Source organism: Elgaria multicarinata, chromosome 2 (genome assembly GCF_023053635.1).
Source record: "Elgaria multicarinata webbii isolate HBS135686 ecotype San Diego chromosome 2, rElgMul1.1.pri, whole genome shotgun sequence".
NCBI classification, from domain to species: domain Eukaryota; kingdom Metazoa; phylum Chordata; class Lepidosauria; order Squamata; family Anguidae; genus Elgaria; species Elgaria multicarinata.
The window spans coordinates 28272041-28299306 of record NC_086172.1 but is presented as its reverse complement, the minus strand read 5'-3'; the positions used below and the strand labels follow the sequence as shown (position 1 = coordinate 28299306).

Sequence of the window (27266 nt, the reverse complement as noted above, 5' to 3'; positions counted from 1 at the left end):
TCTTTCAGGACTAAAATCAACCCAACACGAGGATTCCTTTTCTATACAGAAACAGTACATTAGTACTAATTGTCAGTACTTGTTGTCAAAAGACTGTGTGTACCTTCCTACATAACCAGTCAGTACATATATGTTTACATCAAATATATATGTTTAGATTGCAGCCTTGATTAAAATTCTAATGTAAGATTCTATTCTAAGTTTTAAAAAATGAGTTGTTGTCTCGAGGTGCTGCTAAAATTAATCAATTTTAGGCTTCTAGATCTGTCTTCGAGAAGCAGGTCTTGCATAGGTAGATCTGCCTTTAAGGAATGCATAATGGAAATTCAACGGAGAAGCATCCCCCTGCATGAAGATACAGTGACGGAAACCGTCACCTGTTGAAGTTAGTGCCTGTGATACAGCTGTTAAAAGTGCAGTATTCCCAGCAGGAAAAAAGGTACCAAATTCAGAAACAGTTCAGTAAAACAATTCAGACAACTCAAATAAGTGAGCCAATCAACACACAACAACAACAACAACAACAACAACAACAACAACAATAATAATTTGTTACCCGCCTCTTCCTCTGGATCGAGGCAGGGTACAACACAAATAAAAACACCATAAAATACATAAAACCAGTGCATCATTCAAAACAGCACACCATTAAAAAAGGCATCTTAAAATTCAACTGGGTAGGCCTGCCGGAAGAGATCAGTCTTTACGGCTTTCTTAAATTCTGGAAGACTGTTAAGTTGACGACTCTCTCCCGGCAAGCCATTCCATAAACTGGGACACTCTTAAGGACTTGACAAAGAATATAGATCCAGTTGAGAGATAGAAAAGGCAGCACTGGAAAAGATAGGAACGGCAAATAAGAATTAAATACGCATTAAAATAGTGGCAGAAATATTCACTAATAGACATCACATTCTTTTATCAACATGCAATTAACAACCTAATTAGAGAGGTACTCACATATACCCCTTTGTCCTTCAAAGCTTTGGAAACCCCAAACTGCCCTGGAGAGATAAAGTCCAATTCTATGCACTTTACCTCAGGATAAGTGTCGTTGAGCTCAGTGGGTTTTACTGTCAAACGAAACGTGCCCAGGATTGCAGGTTTAAGGAGTCTAAAACACCCCAGTCTAGAAGGCAGTCAGCTTCAATGACTATTTTATTCATTCTGTGGTCGATCCAAAAGTACCTTGAGCAAAGAGGAAGACACTTTTGCTTGTATATGCTCCCCCCATTCCAATTTCCCCCTCCTCAATTCTCCATCCCATATTGTTCTGAAGGACCCCCCATCACTCAAGAGTTTATTTTAGGGGTGCACAGGGGGCTGCAGTGTGAAGGAGGCAGCAGGAATGCCCTGTGGTGTGAGCAACGCTCTTCTCTGGTCTCATCCCTCTGTTTCTATTTACAGAGTTTTTAAGGTTTTCGGCCAGATCTTAATAATACTGATGTAATTCTGAGCTCAGAAGATTGTTTGAATTGATGCAGGGGAAAAGCACAAACAACTTTGTACCTTACATTTAGCAGTGCAATGAGACATAGATACTAAAAGCTATTGAAATTCTGCTTGAGTTTTGAGGTTAAGAGTTCAGCGTCTTAGAAGGGAAAAGAGCAGTGTAGACTGCAGAAAATGCTATTCTGTATTCAAAGATGTAATTTGCATTCTTAAGAAAATCCGCGACGAGATAGACAGCATAAAGCCTATCACACAAATACAAATTAATCTGACACTTCCCCCATCTTTTCATTGAAGTTGTTACTGTGTTTAGACTTCAGAATTGTAATCAGTGTATACTGGCATAGTGGTACACTGATATAGATTTTTAATGAAGGCTTTATCATTTAAGTGGCATAGGACTGTTCTTGTAAACATAAATCACGTGACTTCCCCATTATGATATGCTACCCCATTGTCACGAGTGCTCTAGTTCATCTAGGAACCGTGTACGCGCAGACCGTCTTCTGTGCGCAGATCCCTGGCTGAACAGGGTACATGTGCATACTATTTATCAGTCTGATCCAAACAGCCTGAGCTGTGTACATGGGCTTACTATGATAAGCCAAAAATCTATATGTCAACTAGTCAACCACCTTTTCGTCAAACAGCTTATTGAAGGATGTTAGCCTTTTATTTCTTTTTTTTAAAGGGCTATGTGCACACTCCAGTAGACTGGTACTCTATTTAAGAGGTCACATGCATACTTTACTTTATTATTTAGGACAGAAAACATATGCTAAACAGTTTGGGGTTTTGAAAGCAGGAAGAACTATTTTATTGTTTTAAATGGGCCAACCAAAGTTAAGGACATGATTTAATTTTACAACTGAAATCAATGGGCTTTACACAGTACTTATGTTCGTCTGGATCGATCGTCTCAGTAAGTATTGAATGTCACTGCGTAGTACTTACTGCAGATCAATCCCTCCCCTGTTTCTAGTCTGGCTACTATACCATACCCAATGCAGAGTTTTTCTACAGGAATGGTGAGAACTACCCAGGCTCTCAAGGATTGCCTGATTCATTTCGATGGAGGCAGCATATCTACATGCACATTTCTTTGCATGTTCAAATTTGTTGCCTTTATTGCGCTGAAACATTAGCCCATGTGTGCTGAAGCTCTGGGCACCTACAGGAGTGTCCTGGGGCTTGGGATGCCTACAATTTACATGACTAAGAAAATATATACAGATACATATACAAATACATACTTAAAGACTGGTGGCCCTGGTGATCTTATATAAGTTCTAATGCACCAGACTGGTAACAGGAATAGCTATGGCTGCTATCATGTTAAAGAATTAATATGCAAGCTGAAGTAATGCGCATATTGATGCCTATATTTGGAAACTGCAGCCGGTGTAGAATGCTGCTTTGAAGTCCAAATAAAAATGTTAGTTATCATCTTTAAAGCCCTAAAATGTTTGGCGCTGAGGTAAAGAACTGTCTGCTGCCACATGATCTTGCCTGCCTTTTGAGGTTTTCAGTTGAGGCCTTATCCATCCTACCGCCATCAGAAGCGAAGCTGGTGGTAACATGGGACAGTACCTTCTTGGTTCAAGCAGTGGTGGTGGTGGGTCATTTGTCCACTTTCGTATTGGTCTTCACACATCTTATTTCTATAGGCTTTTCATATTGGTTAGCTCCCTTCTGCTTTCCAGCTGGCTGTCTATACATGGGGAAAGCCCTGCGGTGGCTGAGAATCTTTGCCCCGTTGGTTAGACAATGCAGGCGCAGGTTCGCAACCACTGTGGGCTACCCTGCGATGCTGTGTTTAGAAAAAGTCAGGGATTTATCCCAACATTTTAAAACAGAGTGACGTCAACATAGCACTTCCGCTGTGTAACGTCGCTCCGCGGCCAATCTGGGGTCAACCCAGGGGTTGGAGCCTAGTGAAGGCAACCCGCAATTAGTTGTCTTCCACCAGGAAGAGGGTGCAGGCAGCTCCGGGAACCAGGTGGCTGCCCAGAAATCCTGCACTCCCGACACCACCCTGGGAGAGGGGAAGCATGGGGCTGAGGAGGCGAGGTGCCATGAAAACAGCCCTCTGCTGATTGGTGGTTTTATTGAGGCGGATGGCTTTGCTGTTTATTTTAGTCCTGTTTGTTCTGCTGCTCTGTTTTGCTTTTTATGGTATTGCTGAACTTTAGTTTTGTTGAATTTTTGTTGCTTTTTCACAAAGCACCTTGAGAATCCTCTGGGTAGCAAAGCAGCATCAAATAAATGAAATATAAATAACAGTCCTTAGTTTTCTGCATTCATAAATAGTACTAGGGTGGCCAATTACGCATTGCCAAAAAAAGAGAAAATGCATTACCAAAAATGACATAGATTATTAGCATGCAATTTGCAAATGGCTAGTGTGTGCATGCATATATACAGATAATTTAGAAAAAATATAATAATGTAAATAGAAATACAATACAAGGCTCTGACCAGGTGACCTGTCTGCTTGCTCAGTCTGCTGCCCAGATACTCACTGCTTCAAGGCCCCTTTAAGCTCTCTCTTATTAGGGTTTTTTCTCTGGACTTGAACTGGACAGCCCTTCAAATAGAGGATGTCTTCAAATAAAGAACTGCCCTTTGTAAATCAGGACACATGGCCACCCTAAATCATCGTTACTAGCACATGTTAAACATTACAACGTAATGACTCCAACGCTACTTCCTGCAACAGTTGGCTGGTTATGAAATATTTTAAACTTCCTTTTTTTCCTTTTCTGCCTTACGGTGTGCCACTTCCTGTCTGCAGGCAATCAAGACAAGAGCCGGATCTTGTTTGCCATAAAGCACTTAAGATTAAAATAAAGATGCTGCTGCAAAGGTGTTTGAGATAATTTCCCTGCTGCTAGCCTTTACCACTTCATAATTTTAGATCCTAATAGACAATAAATGCTTCCCTGTAGTTCCAGTAACTGGTATAAAGGATTCAACTGTTCAGAAAACTCTTGACATTAGGTGAAACACTTCAATACACACTTACCTGGGAGAAAGTCCCACTGAACTTAAGGGGATTTACTTCTGAGTAGACATATACTGTACATGCCTTTTGTGGGATATCTTACTATTATATAACAGTGTTTGTGATCCAGTTTTATGAGAACTTAAAATGGTTTCTTACCTTCAGAGAACATTTAAAAAAATCATTTTTAATGAGAGCGCAACGTCTTGATGGAGTTGTTTATTACACTATTTTTAAAAAGGGGAACTCCAAAATTACAGTTGCTCCTGCTTTTCTGTGATTAAATGTACTCTGCTCTTTAAAAACAGTATTTTATCAACACTAACCGGAACACCGATGCTGCTTTTCCACTTAAAGGGAATTGATTCAGGAACTAGGTCAACTCCCTTGGGTGGGTGGGGGAATAATTTGCTTGGATCAGTTCCTGAATTACTCCACCCACCACCAAATTACGTGGATATTTCCCCCATCCCCAGGCAACAAACTCTGTTAAAGTAGTGATTAATCTCTTTAACTTTACTGATAACTGACACTCCCATTTGGTGCTGTGATAGGAGAGGAATAAATTGTTTTAGCTGATGGCTAAATAACAAATAGATTTTTTTCACCATATCCTTGACTAATTAGAAGCCAAGTTGTCAGAGGAGCAGGGAACTACAGATATGCAATAAATTCTCCAGACTGTTTCTTTTGAGAGAGATACTACGTATAATGCAAAGTTTTTATGAGAGCTATATTTTACCTCAGTATGTGGTATATGTGAAAGAACATTACCTAAACTGTGCACAAAATGTAAAGCAAATTTAAAATTTGTGTCCAGTATCTCTCTCTCTCTCTCATATACCCTATTTCTTCGATTCTAAGACACTCTTTTCCCCCCCATATAAACATCTCTAAAAACGGGGTGTGTCTTAGAATTGCAGGTGCATTTATTATTTCTTAGAATCAAAGCTTTTTTTCTGTTGGTGGTACTGAAATTAGTGTGCGTCTTACAATCGATGGCGTCTTACAATTGAAGAAATACGGTATTTAAACTCATTCATTCACAGGGGTCTTAAAACTATTAGGGTACTTCCCCACCAACTAAAAAACTGAAATTTGGTACATGTGAACTCCAAAACATAAAAAAGTTGACATGTTTAATGTGACAGTAAAATGAGATCTGTATCTTATAGCCGTGTCATATGACAAAAAATAAACAACATGAGCCAAGCCACACATGAGAGGGAATGCTGGGTTATGGAAATTCCCTCTTCACATATTTCATTAGGCTGCGGGAAGGGAGATTTTTTGCTGACAGCCTAGCATATATCTGTTTGCAGAGTGGAAGTGAATTGAGTATATATGCATAATGTAGGCCCTGAAGCCTCTGCATGAGTGTTTAGTAGACCTACAACCTTTTGATTTCAATGGGCTTAACCACACCTCTGAGCTGGATTGTGGCTATGCTTAAATATTAGTAGTTGCGTATAGTAGAGATTTGTAGAGTTCTGTGAAAAAGGATTACCCATTAAAAGGAAGTTGTTTTGTTTTGTTCTCTAGCATCACAATGTAATCCAAAATCCCTTTAGCTTCCATTTATGAACATCTCATCTTTTTCCTGATCAAAGTTTCTCAGACTGTGTTGAAAGCTTATCCTGAAATCCCAATGTTATTAGCAAGGCTTGTTGCACAAGACGCAGAAGAAATGCCTCAGGGCCCATTTTATTTCATTTCTCATATTTGTGTCCCACCCTTCTGTTCATGGATGGGGTTTCAGTTACATTGGCCAGGATCCAAAGGACTGCTAAACTAGTTCCGCATGCCCAGGCAGGCTTTGGGCTTCGGTTTCTCAAACAGCAGCCCCATCATACCTTGTTCCAAATCCCCTTTGAACCATGAAGGGAATTTTAGAAAGCAGCTTGTGACACTGCACGAGGGGCTTCATGCAAAAAACAAAAACAAAACCCCCCTAAAGTAGGGGTTGCCTAAAGTAGCTCTTTGGATCCTGGCTATTACTTTTGGTACAATGACTCCAACAAACTACTAATAGAAAGTAAACACACTTTCCTACAGCAGCACAAGCAATCTGTTCCCATCTATTCTTCTATAACCTGCTTGGTGAAATATGAATATTTGGCATTCTCAACAGGAAAAGAATACAAGAGTTAAAACTGATTAATTAAAAATAATTTTGCCATTAATTGGACTGTTAAAGGACAGGGGAAGTATGAAACAGTGAAAGAGTGGGGCTAAAAGTTTCATTACAGAAAAATGAAATGTCACATACAGCACATTAGAAAAGGAGCTGAGCTCCACATTTTAACATACACATTCTTTGCTATTTGCAAGAAACAGTAACGAGTGATGGAGTAACAATATTCGGTATCCAAGCACTGTTCTTCCATTCACTAAATAGCCCAGATCCAGTAAATATCCAGGGGCCAGGCTAAGCTTTAAAACAAGAAAATGTTTTTGGAGTATCAGAAATCAGAACCATAAAGTTATATAAAAGTGCTTTGCCAAATGCAAAATCCTTGCCAAATCCTGGATTTCCCATAATAGAAAAAAAAATCAGTTGTTCACCCGATCCAACATCTGTCTCTTAAAATCAATGAAACTTAAGCATATAAGGGCACTATACTATGCATGTTTAACCAGAAAAAAAGTCCTACAGCTGGCTAGAAAATGCTGGGAGTTGTAAGATGTTTTTTGTCTGAACATGCATAGGACAGGACCCTAAATCAGGAAAGCAGAGAGACGATTGTGTTGTTTAATGGTAACAAACACTCTGTATTGTAGAGTCAGAGCAATAACTGTCCACAGATCCCTGTCTGGATGAAGAGCTTGACTCCAAATCTCACTGCTTTTTCTTGTGATGTGCCATTTATCCTATGTCTCTTGTGCCCGGACCTTGATTTAGACTTGGGTACCACTGTCCTCAACCAGTCATAGAGTTCCATCATACCAGTGTTTTATTGCACTTTTGTCCTGCCTTGTTTACCATTTTGACCCACAACCCTCACATGACATCGTCTTGATCCTGCAGTCATCTTGCCTTTCCCCCTCCATTTTCTGTGTTTTTCTGGGGCGGGGAAAGTGCAGTATTTTTTCTTCACATGGGATAAAACAACCCTTTCGTCCCGTGTATTGCCACCCTCACGCTATGTAGCAAAACGTAGATGGTCCCTTCTTGGGAGCATCTGCGTTGAAGGGTGGTCTTACTGACAAAAGAGGAGGTTGGGGATGGTTCTCCTCCAGTGGGCCAAATTGGTTGAATGGACTTTCGCTGCTCCAACCTCACCCTCATTGCTCTATTAACCAACCATTTCAACTTCCCTCCACCCCCACCCCCCCGCTGAATGAGGTGCCCAGCTGATGAAATGCTAAATCGCTAAACTTTAGACAACAAAACCAGAGCGGGGTGGGGAAGGCTCCCACGTACATCAGAATGTCCATCAACCACAAGAACCAATGAACTGGAGGGGGAAGGAGAAGGGGCGGGGTGATGCAGGTGAAAAGGTAAACAAGGTGAAATAGCACAACAATGCTTGCACATGAAAGTGACCAGCACTTGACGCGCTAATGAAACAGAGGTGGAAATTGCGGACATATACCAGGAAAAAAAGTAGGTGTGATGGAGCTCATAGAAATCTGGTTGGGAGAGAGAGCCTACCAACGCTCTCTCTTGCTTTATGGCCCTCTCTGAGGCAAACTCACTCACCTCAGTAAGGCCAGTAATAGCTACAAAATGGTTTTTAACTTCCATAACTGCTGTCTGAGGCAAAGATGCTACAATTCATTCCCCGATGCTGAGGGATTGAGGGGGAGAGATGGACAAAAAAAGTGGCACCTCAGCCGTTATGGTACACACCAACTGCCAAGAGGAAGTGTGCTCCTCTTTTATACACAGTAGTAGGCTCTCACACTGAGGTAAAAAAAGACACCACATTGTTGCCCAAAAGCAGAACTTGTGGGGGGGGGAGAACTCTTTAACTGGATCTGACAAATATAGATGGGAAGGAAGGGGGGGATAGGGATGGGGAATAGCTAATTCAGAAGCCCTTTATCAGAGCTCCCAACGAATTTTGCCACTGGGATAGGGCAAGTCTGGGGAAAGCAGAGACCCTGTCTCCAGGAGGCGATAATTATTTAAGACCCTGTCTCCTGTCAGGAGAAGGTACATTCCCATATGTCAAAGTGGGATACTAAAGATAGAAATGCGACATTTTCATTTACCTGTCCAGTCGGATGATTGGAGTAGGCAGGATACATGTTAAAAGCCAACCGAATTCAGCCAAAGTATGTAGTAACGGACCATAATCTGTTTTGATTTCATTGCCCTACATTCAGAAACACATGAGGTAAATAAATTCCGAGAGAGCAGTAAGCATTTTCCATGCCAAATTGTAGGCAATAGTATCTTCTATCATTGGTTTTAGACTTTAGGTCAATTCTAGTGTCTGGCTAAGCCATGACTAAAAAAGGAGTGGGTTGAGAAGATGCAGTCTAAAGGGTGCACAAGAAAATATATTATTGCCCCAGTGAAGTACATTTCTTCAGGTGCACAACAAATAAAAGCAATGAACATGCACTCCAAACTTAGTTGCATTGGTTTGAATTACAATTTGGATTTTCCCCCCCATTGCCCTTACCTTTTCACTTCTGATAACATTTTTGATTGGCCTTTTACAGGCAAATTTGCCAAGTTTCTGTTTTTCAGCAGTTTTAATCCCCACCCCCTTCCATCAAGGCTTACATTCAGTTCTGCTAATCACACCTGTATACAACTAAAATACACTTAAAATGTTAATTCCCCTATAATTCTGCAAAGGTGTAATCTTTAGTACTCAAAGCAGATTAGGTTATATATGGATATATGGCTCATTCATTGTAATTTTTGTGCAATCCTATGCAGGCCTAGTCAGACCTTAAGGTGAGTATTTCAAAACACATTGAGACCAAAAGTACCATTTTTGTGCCTCCTCTGCTCTCCCATTTCCCCGTTATTGGTGCTTTCTCTCCCTTGGGTTCTAAACCCATGATTGAAGCAAAATAAAGTATATACGCATTACCATGTCTTTATTATTGGCCTTTGTGGCTAAATTGAAAATTAAGCCATGTGTGGTGTGGAAGCACCATGCAAACAGTTTAGGCTTCTTTGAAGCTTCTGTCACAGCCACACTTCACTGTTGTAGAAACAAGCCACATTTTAAAGTAAAAGGTAATTTGCTTCTTCAGTAGTGGACATGGCTACTATGGAAAAATTCCAAGTAATGTCTGCCTGAAAGCACAGTCTTCCCTCACGAGTACATAAAGATTAATTGAAATGGAACCAATTCTATTCATTGTTTTCTATTTCTGAATTACAATGCCAGTTAATAAAGGCTCGACACTACCATAAATGAATTTTATTAGTCATTTGAAACTATGTGTGATATAAAAGAAGTCTTAAGGCATGGTCATTAAAAAAGCAGGCCCCCTCCAGCCAGAGTTGCTTCAAAGAACCAAAAACGTTTTTTGTGAACTGCCCAGGGAGCTTCGGTTATTGGGAGGTATAAAATGCAATAAATAAATAAATAAATAAATAAATAAATAAATAAATAAGTTTTGTGAAACTACTGTGGTTGGGGAACTTAACAAAACAGCTTCTGTGCTTGCTCATTTCTCAGAAACCAATTCCATTATTTTAAGAAAGTGTCTAGTTTTTCCAGCAGAAACTGCTACCACACATATGTGCTCTCAGCAATAGAGTGGCCAATGTCTTTAGCCAAAGCCTATGTCGGGGAATTATATATTACAGAACCATAAAAAATAAATCCAAGCTTATATGTGGTTTTTGCAGTTTGTCTGAAATGGAATGGTATGACATGTTCAAATATGAATGCAGTACGATACAGAATTTGCAACATATATTTATGGCAAATCCCTGATATTCATTTGTTCAAGGGCTTCTTGACTGAAAACATTTGAATCAGCACATAACCTGCCTGATATCTATACTATCGGTATTTCCTTAGTGACAATCCTTCCATTTCTATGACAGTTTTTGATGACTAGAAAATAAAGATGTATAAAAAGATGGTAATTGCGTTTTACAACTCACAGCTATTTCCAATTGAAGCTCCAAGTATATTTAAATCACATCCATTTTACAGACTTCCTTACACTAATTTATTAACTTAAGCTGACTTAAGAAATATAAATCTGAATTTGGGGGTGCATAAATCCTTAAGATAAATTTATGAGACTAACTTAAATGGGGAATTACCTCAATGACAGTCCATTGTTCTACAACAATTGCATCATTTCCTTTCCTGTTTGAACCTGGAACTCCTGAGCCTTCTTCTTCATATATAAATAAGCCCTCTAATGATTTGGGCAAGTAGTCGGCTAGAGAAATAGAAGAAATGGAAGTAAATTATAGAAATTTTAAAGTATTTCATAGATTTATCTACTTCTGATTTCAGTAAAATTACTCTTTTTCAATCAAATTAGTCTCTGACTGCCTTTTATTTTTAGAAGTGCCATAGGAATATTCATGAATTTATCTGTTCTTTTGCTGCCTGTCATGAAAAACACAGCGCTCGCAGCCAATACAATCTACACCTGATTCTATGATCTGTTTAGATGGTAAAAGTGATGTTTGTTCCTGTCTGTAAATTCCAAACCGCCCATGATATATTAAAAAGATGTACAGAAAAGCTTAGTTTCCAAAGAATAATGAATGGGAATGTATTAATTGATGCCTATGATGCCACATTAAAAACTGCTTAGCAAAGCGTATGTATAAAATATGAAGCAATAAGCAAGTAATAAAATTATTCATTTAAGGGATCTTCTTAAATGCTCTAAATGTTATCATTTAACTATTAATGTTTCTCATTTGACTATTTCCCATACATAGTCTTTTAGGAAGTGTTTGTTAGCAGCAACACTTCAGTGAACACTTACAAAGAAACTGTTATGTTTTTATGTTCTTTGTTCCACTTGTACACAACTACTACAAACAACTCTAGAGGAACTGTTTGTAGCTACGCAGCATCTAGGCCAATTAAAGGAATGAATTGTGGGTGAAAACCACAGTTTACAGAAAGTAAAGCTTTTCCATTACATTCAACTGAAATTGAAGCATATAAGCATCCAGTTATGTGTTATGTTCCTGCTTCAAAAATGTTACTATGAAATACCGTTTTAGTTAAACTATCCAAGATAAGATCAAATAATAGGCAACACTTAACAAAATGCACAAATTGGAAAGAAACTGATGTTTTGCTGCCCGATACCTAGGTAGAACCCCATCCCATGGTGGATAAAATACAACAATAAACTAAATAATAATGTGTCATTTAATGGTTCTTCAGAAACTGCCACCTGTTCACCTTTATCCTTAGCTTGGACCAGCCCTGAAAGAGGATATAACTAACTTTAACACCTATTTACATTATCACAGCCAAAGGTCTGGTCCATGTATTTACTATCTTTATTACTGCAGCCTTTTCTGTATCATACCATGATTCCCTTTGTCCAAAATTCTGTTTCAAGGATCATCCATTTTACTTAACTTATTTCTCCCCCTCTACTTTCTCATGCTCTTTCACAGTCACTAAAAATCCATACATGCCAACTTTAAAAAAAAAAATCTGAGGACATAAATGACATAAAAGCTTCCCCCCACCAGCTTGAAATCACCCATTCACACACTCATTTGGATCGTATTTCAAAAACTGAATGAAGGGTTAAAGCCATACTTTGCATGGCCAAACTAAAACTGACCTACAGATTGAAACATTATTCAGTTCCATAAATGTTAATTTAGGTACCTCTTTCTTAGCCGGTCTGGTAAGGTGGAATTAAGAGTTAGTGTCAAACATAAATGGCAAGTGTGGAAGGTCTATTACAAATTGAACCCTGGAGACAGGTAGGTGGATTGACCCCTCCCCACCCTCAGCACTGCAGTCCCAATTCTATTTCATATCTCATCTTTGCATAGGAAGGAAAACATCCATTTGTGCCAACTGAAGCTTTCCTTCCAATACAAAGAGCTGGGATGTCTATTCAGATCTGGTGCAAGGAGGAGAAGAATTAATGCCAAGGGTCCTGATCTGGACTGGGGCCCATGAAGCTGATGTTTACTTTAAAAATAATTCACGCAATTGCTAATTGTGTGAATGCATCGTGTCTGGTTTGACGTCAAAAACTCAGCTAAATCTGAGGAACTAGATAGCTCAAATATAAAAGACTGGCAAAACCCTGCTTGCATCCAGTCTTTAATTTAGCAACCACAGCGGTTAATATGGGACGAACAGATGGGGAGATAGGCCTAATTGTGTTTCCCTCTCCCAAATAGGGCAAGCTGGAAGGTTTCAATCTACCTGTCATACTTCTGAATTTCTTCATAGTCTTATTGCCCACTGCCCACCGCTACTTCCTAGTTTTTATTCATGGATAGACTGCATGTTGAGGGATGGCTTTCGCTAAAAGTGCACAGCTAATCCTGAGAAGGCCCCATTAAAATCAACAGGATTTACTTGAGTAAAGGTACACAGAATTGGGTTGCATGCCTTGAGACAGACAGAGCTAGGGCAGTTCAGTGTCTTGCCAAAGAGCATGTCTTTGAAAGGAGTGTGGAACAGGCCATCAGAAACAGTATGTTGCAACATAGCATTTTGCCATCTAATCCCCTGGAATAATGAATTTGTGGGGAGGGGGGATATGGCTTGTTGAAAAATCTGAACATTTGGTTCATATCTGTCTCTACCTTCACAATCCTGATTTCCTCCCTGCTCCTGCCATTGTACAATGGTAATTAAGTAGCACAGGCTACCACATTTTCTAGCTCCCTTACTGTACTGACATAAATCCTACTATTACCCTCACTTTCCAGGTGTGAAGACTAATGGTGTTCTTACACTTACCTTTAGAAGCTTCCCAGCATACAAATGAGTCAATTAATGACAACCCTTGTTTGTAATAAAATGTGGTTAATTCTAGCCAATCGGCATCCAAAGTACTAATCACGGATCCTTTCCTTGACACTTTTAGGGACAAAACACCCTCATGATAGGTCCAACAGGTGGAATCATCCTCAAAGACATTGAAGACCGTATACAATTTGTTATCTGAGAAGATATTAGAAAATAAAGAAGTTAGAGATAATGATGAATTTAAGGAGCTCAGTAACTCAGTATACTTCTAGAACACTTATCTTAAAAAAGGGTGTATTTCAGGTAGAAAGAACAAGCATAAATGCTCAGCATGACATATGAATACCATTTCAATTCAATGGAATATTATTCTCTCACTATGAAACTGATATATTGGAAGCTTTCAGGCTGGTAACAAACTTAATAGAAGTACTTTAAGCTTGAACCTTCTTTCCCTTGTACAGAACCACTGTTGTCTCATCTTTGACTTTTCTTCCTAACTCTCAAAGTATTCCTTCTCTGTGTATTGTAATTACTGCTCTCCAATAAAGATGCAGACCTGGGTACTTTAGACTTCTTGCTGTACATTCCCTTTCTGGATCAAAACATGGGTCACTTACCATGAAAGTTGTACCTGGTCTGGTGTGATGGAGGCATCCAAAATGGGTTAACTATCCTGATCTCCCAGGAAAGGCAACAATCATAAGCTAGAAAAACTTTAGGCAGATTACCCTCTGGTTCCATCCCGTTCTGTCCCATGACTGAGCTTAAGACAAATGAATGGTGTTATCAGAGTAGCCTAATAAAGCAGGGAGTGGGGAACCTCTGGCCCATGGGCCTAATATGGCTTGCGGAAGCCTGGGCTCCCCCCATGGGTCCTATCCACTCCACAAAAGATTGAAGAGAAAAGGCCAAGATTGGGTGAAGGAGGAGGAGGAGGAGGAGGAGGAGGAGGAGGAGAAGAAGAAGAAGAAGAAGAAGAAGAAGAAGAAGAAGAAGAAGAAGAAGAAGAAGAAGAGTAGCAGCAGCAGCACAGAGTTAGGAAGAGCACAGAATTTGGAGAAAGATAGAACATTAAGACAAAAGTAAAGTGAGAACACTAGAACTGAGAACGGGATGAGACCTACCAAACGTGAGAGAGTTCTGTCCTGGATGAAGGGCAGGGAAGAACTGGGCCTGGACTCAGAGGTGGTTTTTTTTAGCATGTGTTCCCTGCCTTTCCTTCGTACTAGGGGTGGGTGGGTTAACTCAATCTGTGATACCTCCTCACACCAAGATGAGAATCACTCATTTTCTTATTTATCAAATCATTTTTTTTATACTTGACACTTATTATCTTGTATCTGCAATTATGCCATTGACATCTCCTCTTGGAGTTCCACTTTTCAAACTAAATTTGCCAAACACGATATCCTAAAGATCACAGCGAAATCATCCACCTGACCATAACACTTCTCTATAAACCTCTCCTATCTCCAAGTTCTTCCATTATGCAACTGGTTGCCAAAACTGGCTGCTACTTCCTTGTCACCATTTCCAAGGTTCAGCCTTTCCACTGGGCTCACCTCTCACCTTACTCTGGGTTCATTTTTCATTTGTTTTATTTAAATACTTTATTGATTTAATTTATATTCCGACTATACAGGCAGTTAAGAATAACATCCAAATTAAAAACATGATCTTAATAAAAACGTAAGATAAAAAACAAATAAATTAAAAACACAAGAATAAAAAAAAAAACAGCACCAACCAATTAAAAATGCTTTTGCGAACAGACCAGTTTATATGCCCAAGGCCTGCATGAATAAAAATGTCTTTGCTTGCTGGTGGAAGGAACAGAGGGAGTTATCCTAGCCTCCCTTGGCAGGACGTTCCAGAGCCTGGGAACAGCAACTGAGAAGGCCCTCTCCTGCGTCCCCACCAAATGTGCCTCTGACAGCAACTGTATGGAGAGAAGGTCTTTCCCCAAAGATCTTAAAACTTGGGGAGGCTTGTATTTTACACTGCCCTTCTTCGTATCAGATTTCAAAGTGATGTATAGCATAAAACAAATACGAAACACAAAAACAAGAAAACTGCAAATAAAAAACTTTTAAATCGTGAAAACAGACCAAGTTGCTCTATTGAATTATTAAAATCTGTTAAAATGACTGGGTAAATAAAACATGTTGTTAATGATAGCCAGGTCCACCTCTTTGGTGAGAGCATTCTATAACTGGGGCAACACTGCTGAGAAAGCCCTCTCCTTTGGAGATGAAATTGTAGAGGTTCTGAGCCATCTTTAGTGGCAGCCTCCTTTAGAGTGCATTACAGTAATTGATCCTCAAGGTTATAGAAATATTCTCTAGAAAGGGGGCAGGGGCCTGCAGAGCAAGTCCAGCTGATAAAAGTTGTCCCGGGCCATCACCACCATTGGCTAATATTAGGGTGACCATATGAAAAGGAGGACAGGGCGCCTGTATCTAACAGTTGCATAGAAAAGGGAATTTCAACAGGTACCATTTGTATATATGGAGAACCTGGTGAAATTCCCTCTTCATCAGAGCAGTTAAAGCTGCAGGAGCTATACTAGAGTGACCAGATTTAAAAGAGGGCAGGGCACCTGCAGCTTTAGCTGTTGTGACAAAGAGGGAATTTCACCAGGTGCCCCATATATTCAAATGGCACCTGCTGAAATTTCCTTTTCAATACAACTGTTAAAGATACAGGAGCCCTGTCCTCCTTTTCATATGGTCACCCTAGCTAATATAGGACCAGCACTGGCTCCAGGTGTACCTCGAGGCTCCAAACCTGTTCAGATGGTATTCTTTCTCCAAAACATTTGCTTTTTAAATAATGGATTTAATGAATAGTTATTCAGTGAATGTAGGACGCATAGGCATTTCAATACCTTCTCCTTTCCTTAATTTAGTTGGGCTGGGACTGTCTTCTCTCCCATCTTGAAAGTCAACCTCTTGTGAGTGCCCGCTGTCTGGTTGAATTTCTTCCTCTATTCCACTCTCAGAGGACTGGCCACTCAATGTCCCTTCATTCCAGGTTTTAACATTTTCATCTGACTCGTGCCTCCTCTGTTCTCTATTCCGTCTGCATAGCGTTGAATCAAACTCCGTATTCCCATCTGTGTTTGTGCCATTGCAAGTATTAGACTGAGGACAAGGCTGTGTTATAAATCCAACAAACTTCATTCCTCTTTTTGCAGCATCATTGATCTGTTTTTCACAAGGAGAGTTACAATTAAACTGCGTGAATTTAGAAAGTGTTGACTAATGACACTATAAGAGCCAATTTTGTATGTGTTGTTTTTATTATACAGGTAAATGGGTGATGGGTGTATAGTGATTTGTGAAAATAGCACATGTCTATTTTAACATGAGTGCAAACATTATGAAGTTGTTGCCTATTGTAACTTTCCGAAGGATGTACAGCCAGTAAATAGACAATTATATGTTTAGTCTTCACACGTACCAGAAGATACATGGATTTTTTTCCTGTCCATCATATGTGAAATGGCTCTTCAGGCCTCTCTAAACTGAAAGAGGGCTTTTATAAACACTGGGATTCTGAGGTTAGCAATATTCAAAGTTGGATTCTGCAGGCTTTGCTGCAGCCCTCCCCAACCTGGTGCCCTCCAGATATTTTGGAGTATATTTTGGCAGGCCTATCCAGTAGAATTTTAGGATATTTTTAGTATGTTTTTAGGATGCTTTTAGGACGTTTTTAAACAATGTATACCATGTTTTTAATCAGTATTTTATGTATTTTGATCCAATCGGAGAGGCGGGTAAGAAATAAATTATTATTATTATTATTAGTAGTAGTAGTAGTAGTAGTAGTACAAGACCTAGGATCCATTGGCCGTGTTGGCTGGGGCTGATGGGAGTTGAAGTCCAAAGCATTTGGAGGGCACCAGGTTGGGGAAGACTGCTCTACTGTATTCAGTAAATGTATTCAGTAGGATGAATTCAGCAGTATGACCCTTAGAGCTGTACACGCCACTCATTTTCTGGAGCAATGGGAACAACTTCCCATCTTGACTTCAAAAGCTAAGATACCTGGGAGCTGTCTTCATGGTGCCGGGTTGGTGCTGCTTCCCTCATCAACCCCACGCCTTTCCTCTCCTGGGGCGGCGTCAGGTAATCTTGATGCCGAGGAAGGAGTGCGGGGTTTCTGGGTAGCCATTTGGGTCTCGGAGCTGCCCCCATCCTTTTCCTAGTGGAAGGCGACCAATCACGGGTTGCCTTCCACCAGGCTCTGCCCCTGATTTGACCCTGGATTGGCTGCAGAGTCACATTACACGGCAAAAGCGCTGTGTTGATGTCGCTGCCTTTGAAAAATTTAGGGCAAATCACCGACTTTTTCAGATCGGAACATCGCAGGGAAGCCCTGCAGTGGCTGCAAACCTGCACCTGCGCCGTCTAATCAATGGGGCGCAGATCCACAGCAACTGCAGGGCTTTCCCTGCGTGTAGACAGCCCCATGGATAGAACCTGCGGAAATGGAGAGCAGGCCATATACGGAAGTGGATGTGAGGGCAATTTCCACAGCTGCTACTGCCATGTTGCTCTACCACCATCCATCCTACGCTACCCGGCTTGACAAAGACGAAGTGGGACAGCTATGGGGTAACATGCAGAGGGGTCAATGGTGACTGCCTTCAATTAGAATCACTCAGCTTTACATAGAATCATAGAATAGCAGAGTTGGAAGGGGCCTACAAGGCCATCGAGTCCAACCCCCTGCTCAATGCAGGAATCCACCCTAAAGCAGCCCTGACAGATGCTTGTCCAGCTGCCTCTTGAAGGCCTCTAGTGTGGGAGAGCCCACAACCTCACCAGGCAACTAATTCCATTGTCGTACTGCTCTAACAGTCAGGAAGTTTTTCCTGATGAACAGCTGGAATCTGGCTTCCTTTAACTTGAGCCCGTTATTCCGTGTCCTGCACTCTGGGAGGATCGAGAAGAGATCTTGGCCCTCCTCTGTGTGACAACCTTTTAAGTATTTGAAGAGTGCTATCATGTCTCTCCTCAATCTTCTCTTCTCCCGGCTAAACAGGCCTAGTTCTTTCAGTCTCTCCTCATAGGGCTTTGTTTCCAGACCCCTGATCATCCTGGTTGCCCTCCTCTGAACACGCTCCAGCTTGTCTGCATCCTTCTTGAATTGTGGAGCCCAGAACTGGACACAATACTCTAGATGAGGCCTAGCCAGGGCCAAATAAAGAGGAACCAGTACCTCACGTGATTTGGAAGCTATACTTCTATTAGTGCAGCCCAAAATAGCATTGGCCTTTCTTGCAGCCATATCGCACTGTTGGCTCATATTCAGCTTGCAATCTACAACAATTCCAAGATCCTTCTCGTTTGTAGTATTGCTGAGCCAAGTATCCCCCATCTTGTAACTGTGCCTTTGGTTTCTATTTCCTAAATGTAGAACTTGGCATTTATCCCTATTAAATTTCATTCTGTTGTTTTCAGCCCAGCACTCCAGCCTATCAAGATCACTTTGAAGTTTGTTTCTGTCTTCCAGGGTATTAGCTATCCCACCCAATTTTGTATCATCTGCAAATTTTGTGTCATCTGCAAATCTACATCAAGGGAAGGAAATTAAAACACACATACACCTTCTTATATTTCTTAAAATCTAGGCGGTTTGGTTTACTGTGCAACAGCACAGTAAAAATGTAAAATGGAACATTAGTTTGTGATGATGCCCCTGGATCACAAGACCAAACTCCTAGAACAGAATTCAAAAAGGAATTGTGAAGACTGCCATACCTTTTCTAACAGTCCCTTTACGGCCTCATTTGTTAGTTTTTCATATGTTAAGGGACACTCCTCAATCACAAGTCTGGGGTGTCTTTGTTGTCTGGATGGTGGATGCTTCTGGCTGCAACATAAAAAGAAAGCTGCCTTTGTTGCAGTTTGCTGTTTCTTATACAAAATGCTAGTGCAGACACAACTCCCTTCATTCCACAGAATTATGAATTAAGTCTTGGCAACACTCTTCTTTGGGTGGCACTCCGATGGGTCTTAGTTATAAGTTGCTTAAACACGCTACTTGGAACAGAACAGAATTACCTATTGAGAGATATTTTAAAAATATTTGATCTAAATAGCAAATATTTCTCAGCTAGCACAAAGATGCAAATATAAATATCTGGGGCAAAAACTGAGGTTCCCACAGACCCGCAAGGAATTTTATGGGAAATGTTTTCATCACAATGCAAATAAGAGTGGTACTAAGATTTGGAAGATTTAATTCGAGTTATGCTGTGAAGAACGTTAGGTCGGTATCTAATTAACCCCTTTTGCTGATAGAATGGTTTTCGTCAGCAGAACAGGGAGGGGGAGAAAGTCTCCTTCCTTCTTGCAGCCCCCTGTGCTCCCAAAATCTGTTCTGGAAGATTGGGAGACTCTTAGAAACAGATTTGGGAGACTGCACTTGGGAAAAGAGGAGGGAAACATCCCATTGCAGGAGTGGATGTTGGATTTGCCCTATATTTTTGTTATCTCTAACTATTAAACTTTAATGTCACTAATGTTTGATTTGTCTATACACACACATGGCACATGGCACTTTACAGAATATAAAGGAGGAAGTCATTATCTAAAATTCAACACTGGGGATTTTTTTAATGCAGTTTATCTATTCCCTTGTACAAAAACTGCTATTATTTATTTTATTTATTATTATTTATTTATATAGCACCATCAATGTACATGGTGCTGTACAGAGTAAAACAGTAATAGCAGGACCCTGCCGCATAGGCTTACAATCTAATGCTCTGGATGACCCACATTTTTATCACTCTAAATGGCAAACAAACAGATTGATCTCACTTAGAAGTTGGCACTAAACTCATTGCTGCCGTCCCTCATCCCTTTCTTAACACCCAAGTGGGTGAGGAACAGAATAGTCGGGAGTAAAACTGACATATACACATTTCTTAGTTAATACCTGTAATTGTTCAACCAAACTGATCATCTCTTCTTTGTATAGCAAAAACAAACGTGTTTCACAAGTCAGAGGCATATAAAGAAACCATTTAAGCTAAACATTAATTTGTTTACGTTCTGTACCTCCTGAACAAAAGTAACAGATAATAGCATTATGTTTACTTCACTGATTTAAGATCAAGATGTTAAATGCTATTTAGTCAGGGCTTAATATATGAAGTTACAAAGAAGCTATACATTTAGGGCCAGAACAGCTGTGATGCTAAATACATCATTATAAAGCACATCAGATTTAAAAATATAATAGCTGGCACAGGGTGTGTGTGTCATTTTCATCAGGATCACAATGCCTGAAAAGGGAAGTTTTAATCCAGTTGGATTCCAACTAAGTTAAAACTTCCCCAGATGTTGTTGGACAACTCCCATCATCCCCAGACACTGGTCATGCTGTCTAGGGTGATGGGAGTTGTAGTTCAACTTCATGTGGGGACCCAAGGTTGAGAACCCGTGGCCCACTCGCAATCTTCAAAATATCACCACCCGTACTGCTATTAGCACTAGAAAAAAACTTCTATTAGTGCCAGTGGGAGCTCTTTTCTACTCTAAACCTAAATAGCAGCACGCTTATGTGTGGGTTGTGAATTTTTGTTGTGATTATGGCTGGAAAGGTTAAACCTTCTCTCTCTGCATGCTGCACTCCTGATGTGAAACAGCATCCCCAAACACACCCATTACATCGGGGAGGGGAACTGACATGTTTTAAAATTATTTGTTTAGCATCATGTCTGCTTCTTTGCTAGTGTAGCTCTTGGCTAGTCCATATTGGAAGAGATGCAGGAAGCTTCTCTGTCCAGCAGGCAAAACTAAAGACATCCTGTTAGGAAAAAACCTTACTTCCTATTTTTTTAAAAAAACAAAAACAAAGAAAAATCCACCAGCATGGAATAATGTCAAAAATCCATGTGTATCAATGTTCTCCAAGAGCATTTCTGCACAACACAACTTCCTGGGGTAAGATTTTGGATAAAATCTGCCCTTACGGTTCGCAAAAGGGTAAAGAATCCCTACCATGGAAAATAACTGCTATAGCCCTAGCTTCCTTATTATTTACACAAGCAATGCTGTGATTATCTCCCAAGCTAAGAGACAGAAAGCAAAGAAGTTAACATGGTCTAGCTAAATCTATAGGCTTGGATCTTAAGTTACATATTAACTTAAGGAAGTTCACAGAAGGAAAGCTTACTACCTTCCCTTTCCCCCAGCTGTCCCCCATCCCACATTGTTAAGGATGCTCACCCCATTCTTCCAGGGAGGCTTTTCAGGGTTGCAGGGGGAGGAGGGGACAGGACACTTTCCTCCTGTGAACTTCCTAAAAAACTTACCTTAGAATCCAAGCCATAGATTCTTTGCAAGTTAAATATTGTTTATGAGGCTGGTGGCTACAAGGAGGGGGCCCTTCTCTGCTGTGGCACCTTGGCTGTGGAATAAGCTCCCTAAGGAGGTTCACCTGGCATCTACACTATATTCTTTCAGAAGCCAGGTGAAGACCTTTTTATTCTCTCAGCATTTTAACAGTCTATAAATTTAATTTTAACTTTGCTGTTTAAAATTTGTATTTCTGCCCTGCTGCTGATTTTATCCTGGTTGTGCTTTTATATTGTATTTTATATCATGTTTTTATACTGTTCGTTTTTATACTTTGAATGGTTTTAATTTTTGTGAACCGCCCAGGGTTCACAAAATATATTGGGTGGTATAAAATGCAATAATAAATAAATAAATAAATAAATTATGAAGCTGGCTTGTTTTAGTAAACAAGTTTAGCAAATATGTGGTTAAACAAAAGCAGAAGCTTCCAAATGCTTTGCTGTCCTGCTGGAGGAGAGGGGGTACACAAGCCTGAAGCTCATACAGGCTCATCTTCACCATACTAAATCATGGTTTAATATTATGAGCAAGCACAACCAATATGATTACTATATGCATGAACCTTGAGCTTGTGCATTCCCCTCTACCATTCCAGTTCAGCCTCTGTTTTTCATTAACCACAGTTTACTGTTACATTTGAAGTTCCAATCTCTAAATTGTGGTTAATCTTTGCTATGGTTTAGTAAAATAAGCCAGATTCACAAACTGCACTTTTAACTCGCCTTGCTTAGAAACTTGAGGTGAAGACAAATAGCATTTTATCTGATTTCAGAATAACATTAAACCATAGTTTATATTTATGCCTAAATATAGCCAATTTGTAATACATATAACTGCATCATTAAAATTTCTGTTCTAAACTTGCAGGGCTTTCTGTACTTGCAAACTTTTTTTATAATGATAGTGATATCTTCTAAAATCTATAAATAAAATGCACTTCGTTTCATATGCTGCATGGCTAGAGCTAAATAGGGCAAATGCAAAGGTCACAGTAGTAGTAGTAATTATGTGGCAAGAATTTTTTTTGCCTTTGAAAGTCTATCTACAATTCAGTGTACAGAGCTTGAAGCAGCAAGAAACAGAAATCACAATATCAATGAATGTCAAAATAGCTTCAGCTGTTCTTCAGTTGTTGTTGTTGTTATTAACAACATCAGCAACAACAATATTGAAATAGCTAGTTCTTTGTTGCACGCCAACATGAAGGTTAGGGAGAGAATATTAAGGATAAGGAGAGATCCTTACTCTCGTTATGCTTAATATGTTATGTATTACTTTTGCCAGCATTTCTCATGACCATCTTGTGATCCTCACTGATCACAAGAATTAAGACAAGGCTTTTGTTCGACCACTATTCCCTTTCACAGAACTTGGTAGGTCATATTGTGCAGCCTTGTCTTATACTTACAAAGGTTATTTGTTTTTACTGCATACATTAGAAAGTGGACTCTTATAATGAAATACCATTAGAAAAACAACATAATAAGATTAACGTATTTCATTAATTGATTGATTGAATATATTCTTAGTCCGCTCATCTTCCAGTGAGCTCAGGGCAATGTATACCGTCCTCTCTCACACAACTTTTAACCTTACAGCAACTCTATGAGGTAGGTTAGGATGACAGATAGAGCCTTGTCCAAAGGGAACCAAGTTAACTTGATGACTGAGCAGTGATTTGCAGGGGTTTCCCACGTTTATGTGGAATACTATGTTCATCACATCGTTTCCAATGGTGTTTAGAGGTGGCGCTCTTCTGGATCAAAATAATCACATTACTCCAGTTTCAGATTTTTTAGATGTTTCATACTCCTTATTACTTAAATGCTGATTTGAATTTGATATTTAATTACTCACTGCTTTTGTGGCATGATGCTGAAAAGCAGTATATAAATTCAGAAATAGTGAGCTGGATCCGGACTTTACTCTTATTTACAACAGAACCAGTGAAATCAATTGTATGTTAGTCATGACAAAAGTTAAGTCTCACTGATTTTAATGGCTCTACTCTAAGTATGACTGTTTTATTTATTTACTACATTTCTATATCGTCAAATAGCTAAAACCCTCTAAGGATCCAACCAAAAGTAAGTAAATAATAAATACAGGCTGTTCTACAAAAGGAGAGGAGGATTATGTATGCCGCCTTGGGTTCCTTGGAGGAAAAAAGGCGGGATATAAATGTAATAATAATAATAATAATAATAATAATAATAATAATAATAATGCTGTAAAGGTAAGTCTGCACAATACTTCTTTTTGCTTCATACCTTAGTGTGTTCAGATACACACAGCCTCCCCAGAAGCTCTTCAATAGTTTAAGAAACCTCAAAATTATTTCCAGAAAGGTAGCCACGTTAGTCTGTCGCAGTCAAAACAACTAAGAGTCTTGTGGCTAAAGTCTAACTAATGTATAAGCTTTCATGAATTAGAATCAATTTCATCAGATGCATGAAATGGCATCCTTCATTAGCAGGTATATACAGAAACAGGTGGAAAGAGAAAGAATATAAACAGTGAGATCAGAGGGAAACGAAATGCAAAAAGTACAGACAGTGACATTACAATCACATTACTGTTTGTGTGTGTTTTTGCATTTCATTACCCTTTGACCTCACTATTAATGGAGGATGGCACTTCATGCCTCTAAATAAGTTGACTTCAGTTACAAAAGCTTATGCCATAATGAATTTGTTAGCCTTTAAGGGTCAAACTACACGTGATAGTAATCGTGTGGTTTACCACTGAATGCAGTCTTTTTCTTTGAATAATAGACAGCGTGGGGACCACGATCCAGATCAGGCCCAGAGTGGGCCATAGGGGAGCTTTAATCTTTTGCCCCCTTGCTACATTCCCAATCTAGATTGTATCTCCTTCTATTTGCATGGGTGGTGGTTCTCCCATTGGAACTAATGGACAAACCATTTGATTTACTGTCAGATGTAGATTGGTCCTAAGGTGCTACATCTCTGCTGTGTTTGTGGGGAAGAAAAAAAAAGATTTTTGTAAAGGTGATGAGAAAGAACCCGTTTGCATATTTTCTATTAACTAAAACTATGCAACATAGATTACTGTAATGTAATTATTTTACGGCAGTACATACCTCAATTTGAGTCGCAATAGCACAACTCGATACATACGACTTGCTGAAAAATGCCGTCTTCGTCCAACTGACAGTAAAAAAGGGTGAATAGCTCCTACCACATATCCTTTAGTGTAATACTCCTCCACTTTTTTTGCAATATCCAAAACAGAACTGATCTTGATAACCTCTGGATTTGACGAACCTTAAGGGATTAAAATTACAGGAAAACTTGGTATTAGAGATGGTTACTTAGATATTATAAATAGAACGTTAAACTAACTACAAAGTTTAAGCTGCATTCTAGGAAATCACTGTAGGTATCTGCTAACAGGAAAGTACTTAAAAAAATTCTGTTGCATATGCCTCTGCCTCGCACCACTGACACAAGCATACAGAGATGGTGAAGCGTTAGTAGTTACAAGAACTACAGCAAGGAAAAGTTTATAAAAATCAAAATTAAAATAGAAGCTTTTATGGTTGCAGTACTGATCAAGAGCTAGGTGTAGCCTGCAGTAAAAAAGTTTTTTTTTTTTAAAAAAAATCAAAGTTTCCACCAAGATATATCAATTCTCTGATCTGAATATACTGTGTACCTTTGTTTATTTTGCTTCTGCTACCCATGGAGGGTGTCAACGAGCTGCTCAAGGCACTGAAGATCTGCCACCTCCTCTCTGGACGTTCTGCTAAGCCCTTTCATACCTTTTAAAATTTCATCAGACATTGTCCACCCAAGCCTAGTATGCAGCAGTAACTGCTAGGAACTTCAATAACTAAAGCTGGCTGAGATTCTCTGCTCATTCTGCACCTTAGAAGTGTGGCATGCTCTCAAAACCCAATATAATCAATATAGCAGGACCCAGGGGCATTCTGGGAAAAGAGGGTAGCAGAGGGTAGCTGGCAGCTGCAGCCTCAGTTGCTACTTTACTTCACAGCATGCATGCTCTCCTAGTAAAGTGTGAAAGAAAGACATGGTGGTGAGAACACCTGCTCCAGTGGGCCTTCTATGACCCTGGCCTTTGCCCCACCATGCCGGGTGCCTCTACTGGCTTCCAGCCTCTTCTTCTAATGGAATGAAAACTTCCATTCATGGAATACAGTTCTGAATCTGGATCCAACCCCATCATATATGTCATCAGAACCACCACCACCACCACCACCACCACCACATACATTCAGTTTCTATGTATCTGTTTTAATATGTACAACAAATGATCTTTTTCACAAGAAATCCTCTCTATTAAAGTACTTTCCAAAACTTGAAGTTATACAACTCAAAACATTACCTAATCCTAACCAAAAACAGCCAGACAAAATACAGAGTATTTTAAATCAAATGCCAAATGTAAAGTTACAGACCAATATATTACTTATGCATGCATTAGGCAACCCAGAGTGAGATCCAGAGTATGTTGTTGCTAGCTACTGCTTCTCCACACAAAGAAGTTTTGTTTCATTCAAAACAAAACAAATTAAATCTACACAGTGCAAAAAAGCTAAAAATACTGGTAACCGACTAAAATGCAGTATTATGTACTCTCCACACATTATCAACTCATTCTTACACTTATTACAATATTGCTTACAATGTGTAAGGATTCTGATTGTAAGAAACAATCTGGCCATTACAACCACAGATAGGCTTTGGAGTTAGTTTCTACTGACAGCAACCAAAAAGAACTGAAATTCAGCCATGGAGATGCTTAATTAAAATGTTTCAATACAAAATATGCGAGTCTCTGAAGCAACTACTGCAGAACAGAGCTGCCTGTTCTTAGTGGGAAGCTGTCTGGGTTGATTGTTTACGTTTTCAACTTTCTGGGACAGGGAGTCAGTTGGTTAGAAACAAGACACCCTACAAAAGAAGGAAGTAGCCCCATGGGGCACTGACCGCCCTTAAAAGCACAAATGTCAAAGTTATTTCCATGCCCACATTACACTATAAAACAAAGAATAACATGCTGTAAGTTATTTTCCTCTGAGTTCTTCAGAATTGCTATTAAGTAAGGCTTACTGTCAAGCGTAGCAGTATTGCCTTTACTAACAGAATTTGGTTTTCAGCTACCCACAAAAGATTGAAAACAGTTCATTTCTGGACAAACAAATGTGCTACATTTTTGTGTACATGCACACACTACACACACACACACTTCTGAAAAACCATAGGCAATATCTAATACTTATTTCTAAGCCATTAACCAAATAATTGGTGTTCAAACTATATCATACATTTTCTGATATCTAATCATTCCCCCATTGTACATTTATAAAAGCATGAAATAGATTATACTTACCTTCTAATGTAAAATCTAGCAATATGTACTCATAAGCTGAGTCTGTCTTTGTTTCCACTTGTGGTCTCTTTAGTGTCGAAAATATTTTTCCAGGGCTGCTATCATCTGGGTCTTCTAGTTTTCTTAGTCCGCACCCCATGGTAAGAT

At 39.5% G+C, this 27266-nt stretch overlaps 1 protein-coding gene across 1 annotated transcript in view; it reads right to left on the bottom strand.

The window, feature by feature from the left end:
• Positions 1-27266, bottom strand: part of RFTN2 (raftlin family member 2) — a 37219-nt gene extending 9953 nt beyond the window's left edge. The window contains exons 1-7 of the mRNA XM_063116210.1: positions 27120-27266; positions 24847-25030; positions 19134-19245; positions 16253-16571; positions 13354-13557; positions 10707-10828; positions 8675-8778 (exon numbers count right to left, since the gene is read on the bottom strand). Of these exons, the coding sequence (XP_062972280.1) occupies positions 8675-8778; positions 10707-10828; positions 13354-13557; positions 16253-16571; positions 19134-19245; positions 24847-25030; positions 27120-27258 (1184 nt within the window). The 5' untranslated portion in view covers positions 27259-27266. The remainder of the gene's footprint in view (positions 1-8674; positions 8779-10706; positions 10829-13353; positions 13558-16252; positions 16572-19133; positions 19246-24846; positions 25031-27119) is intronic.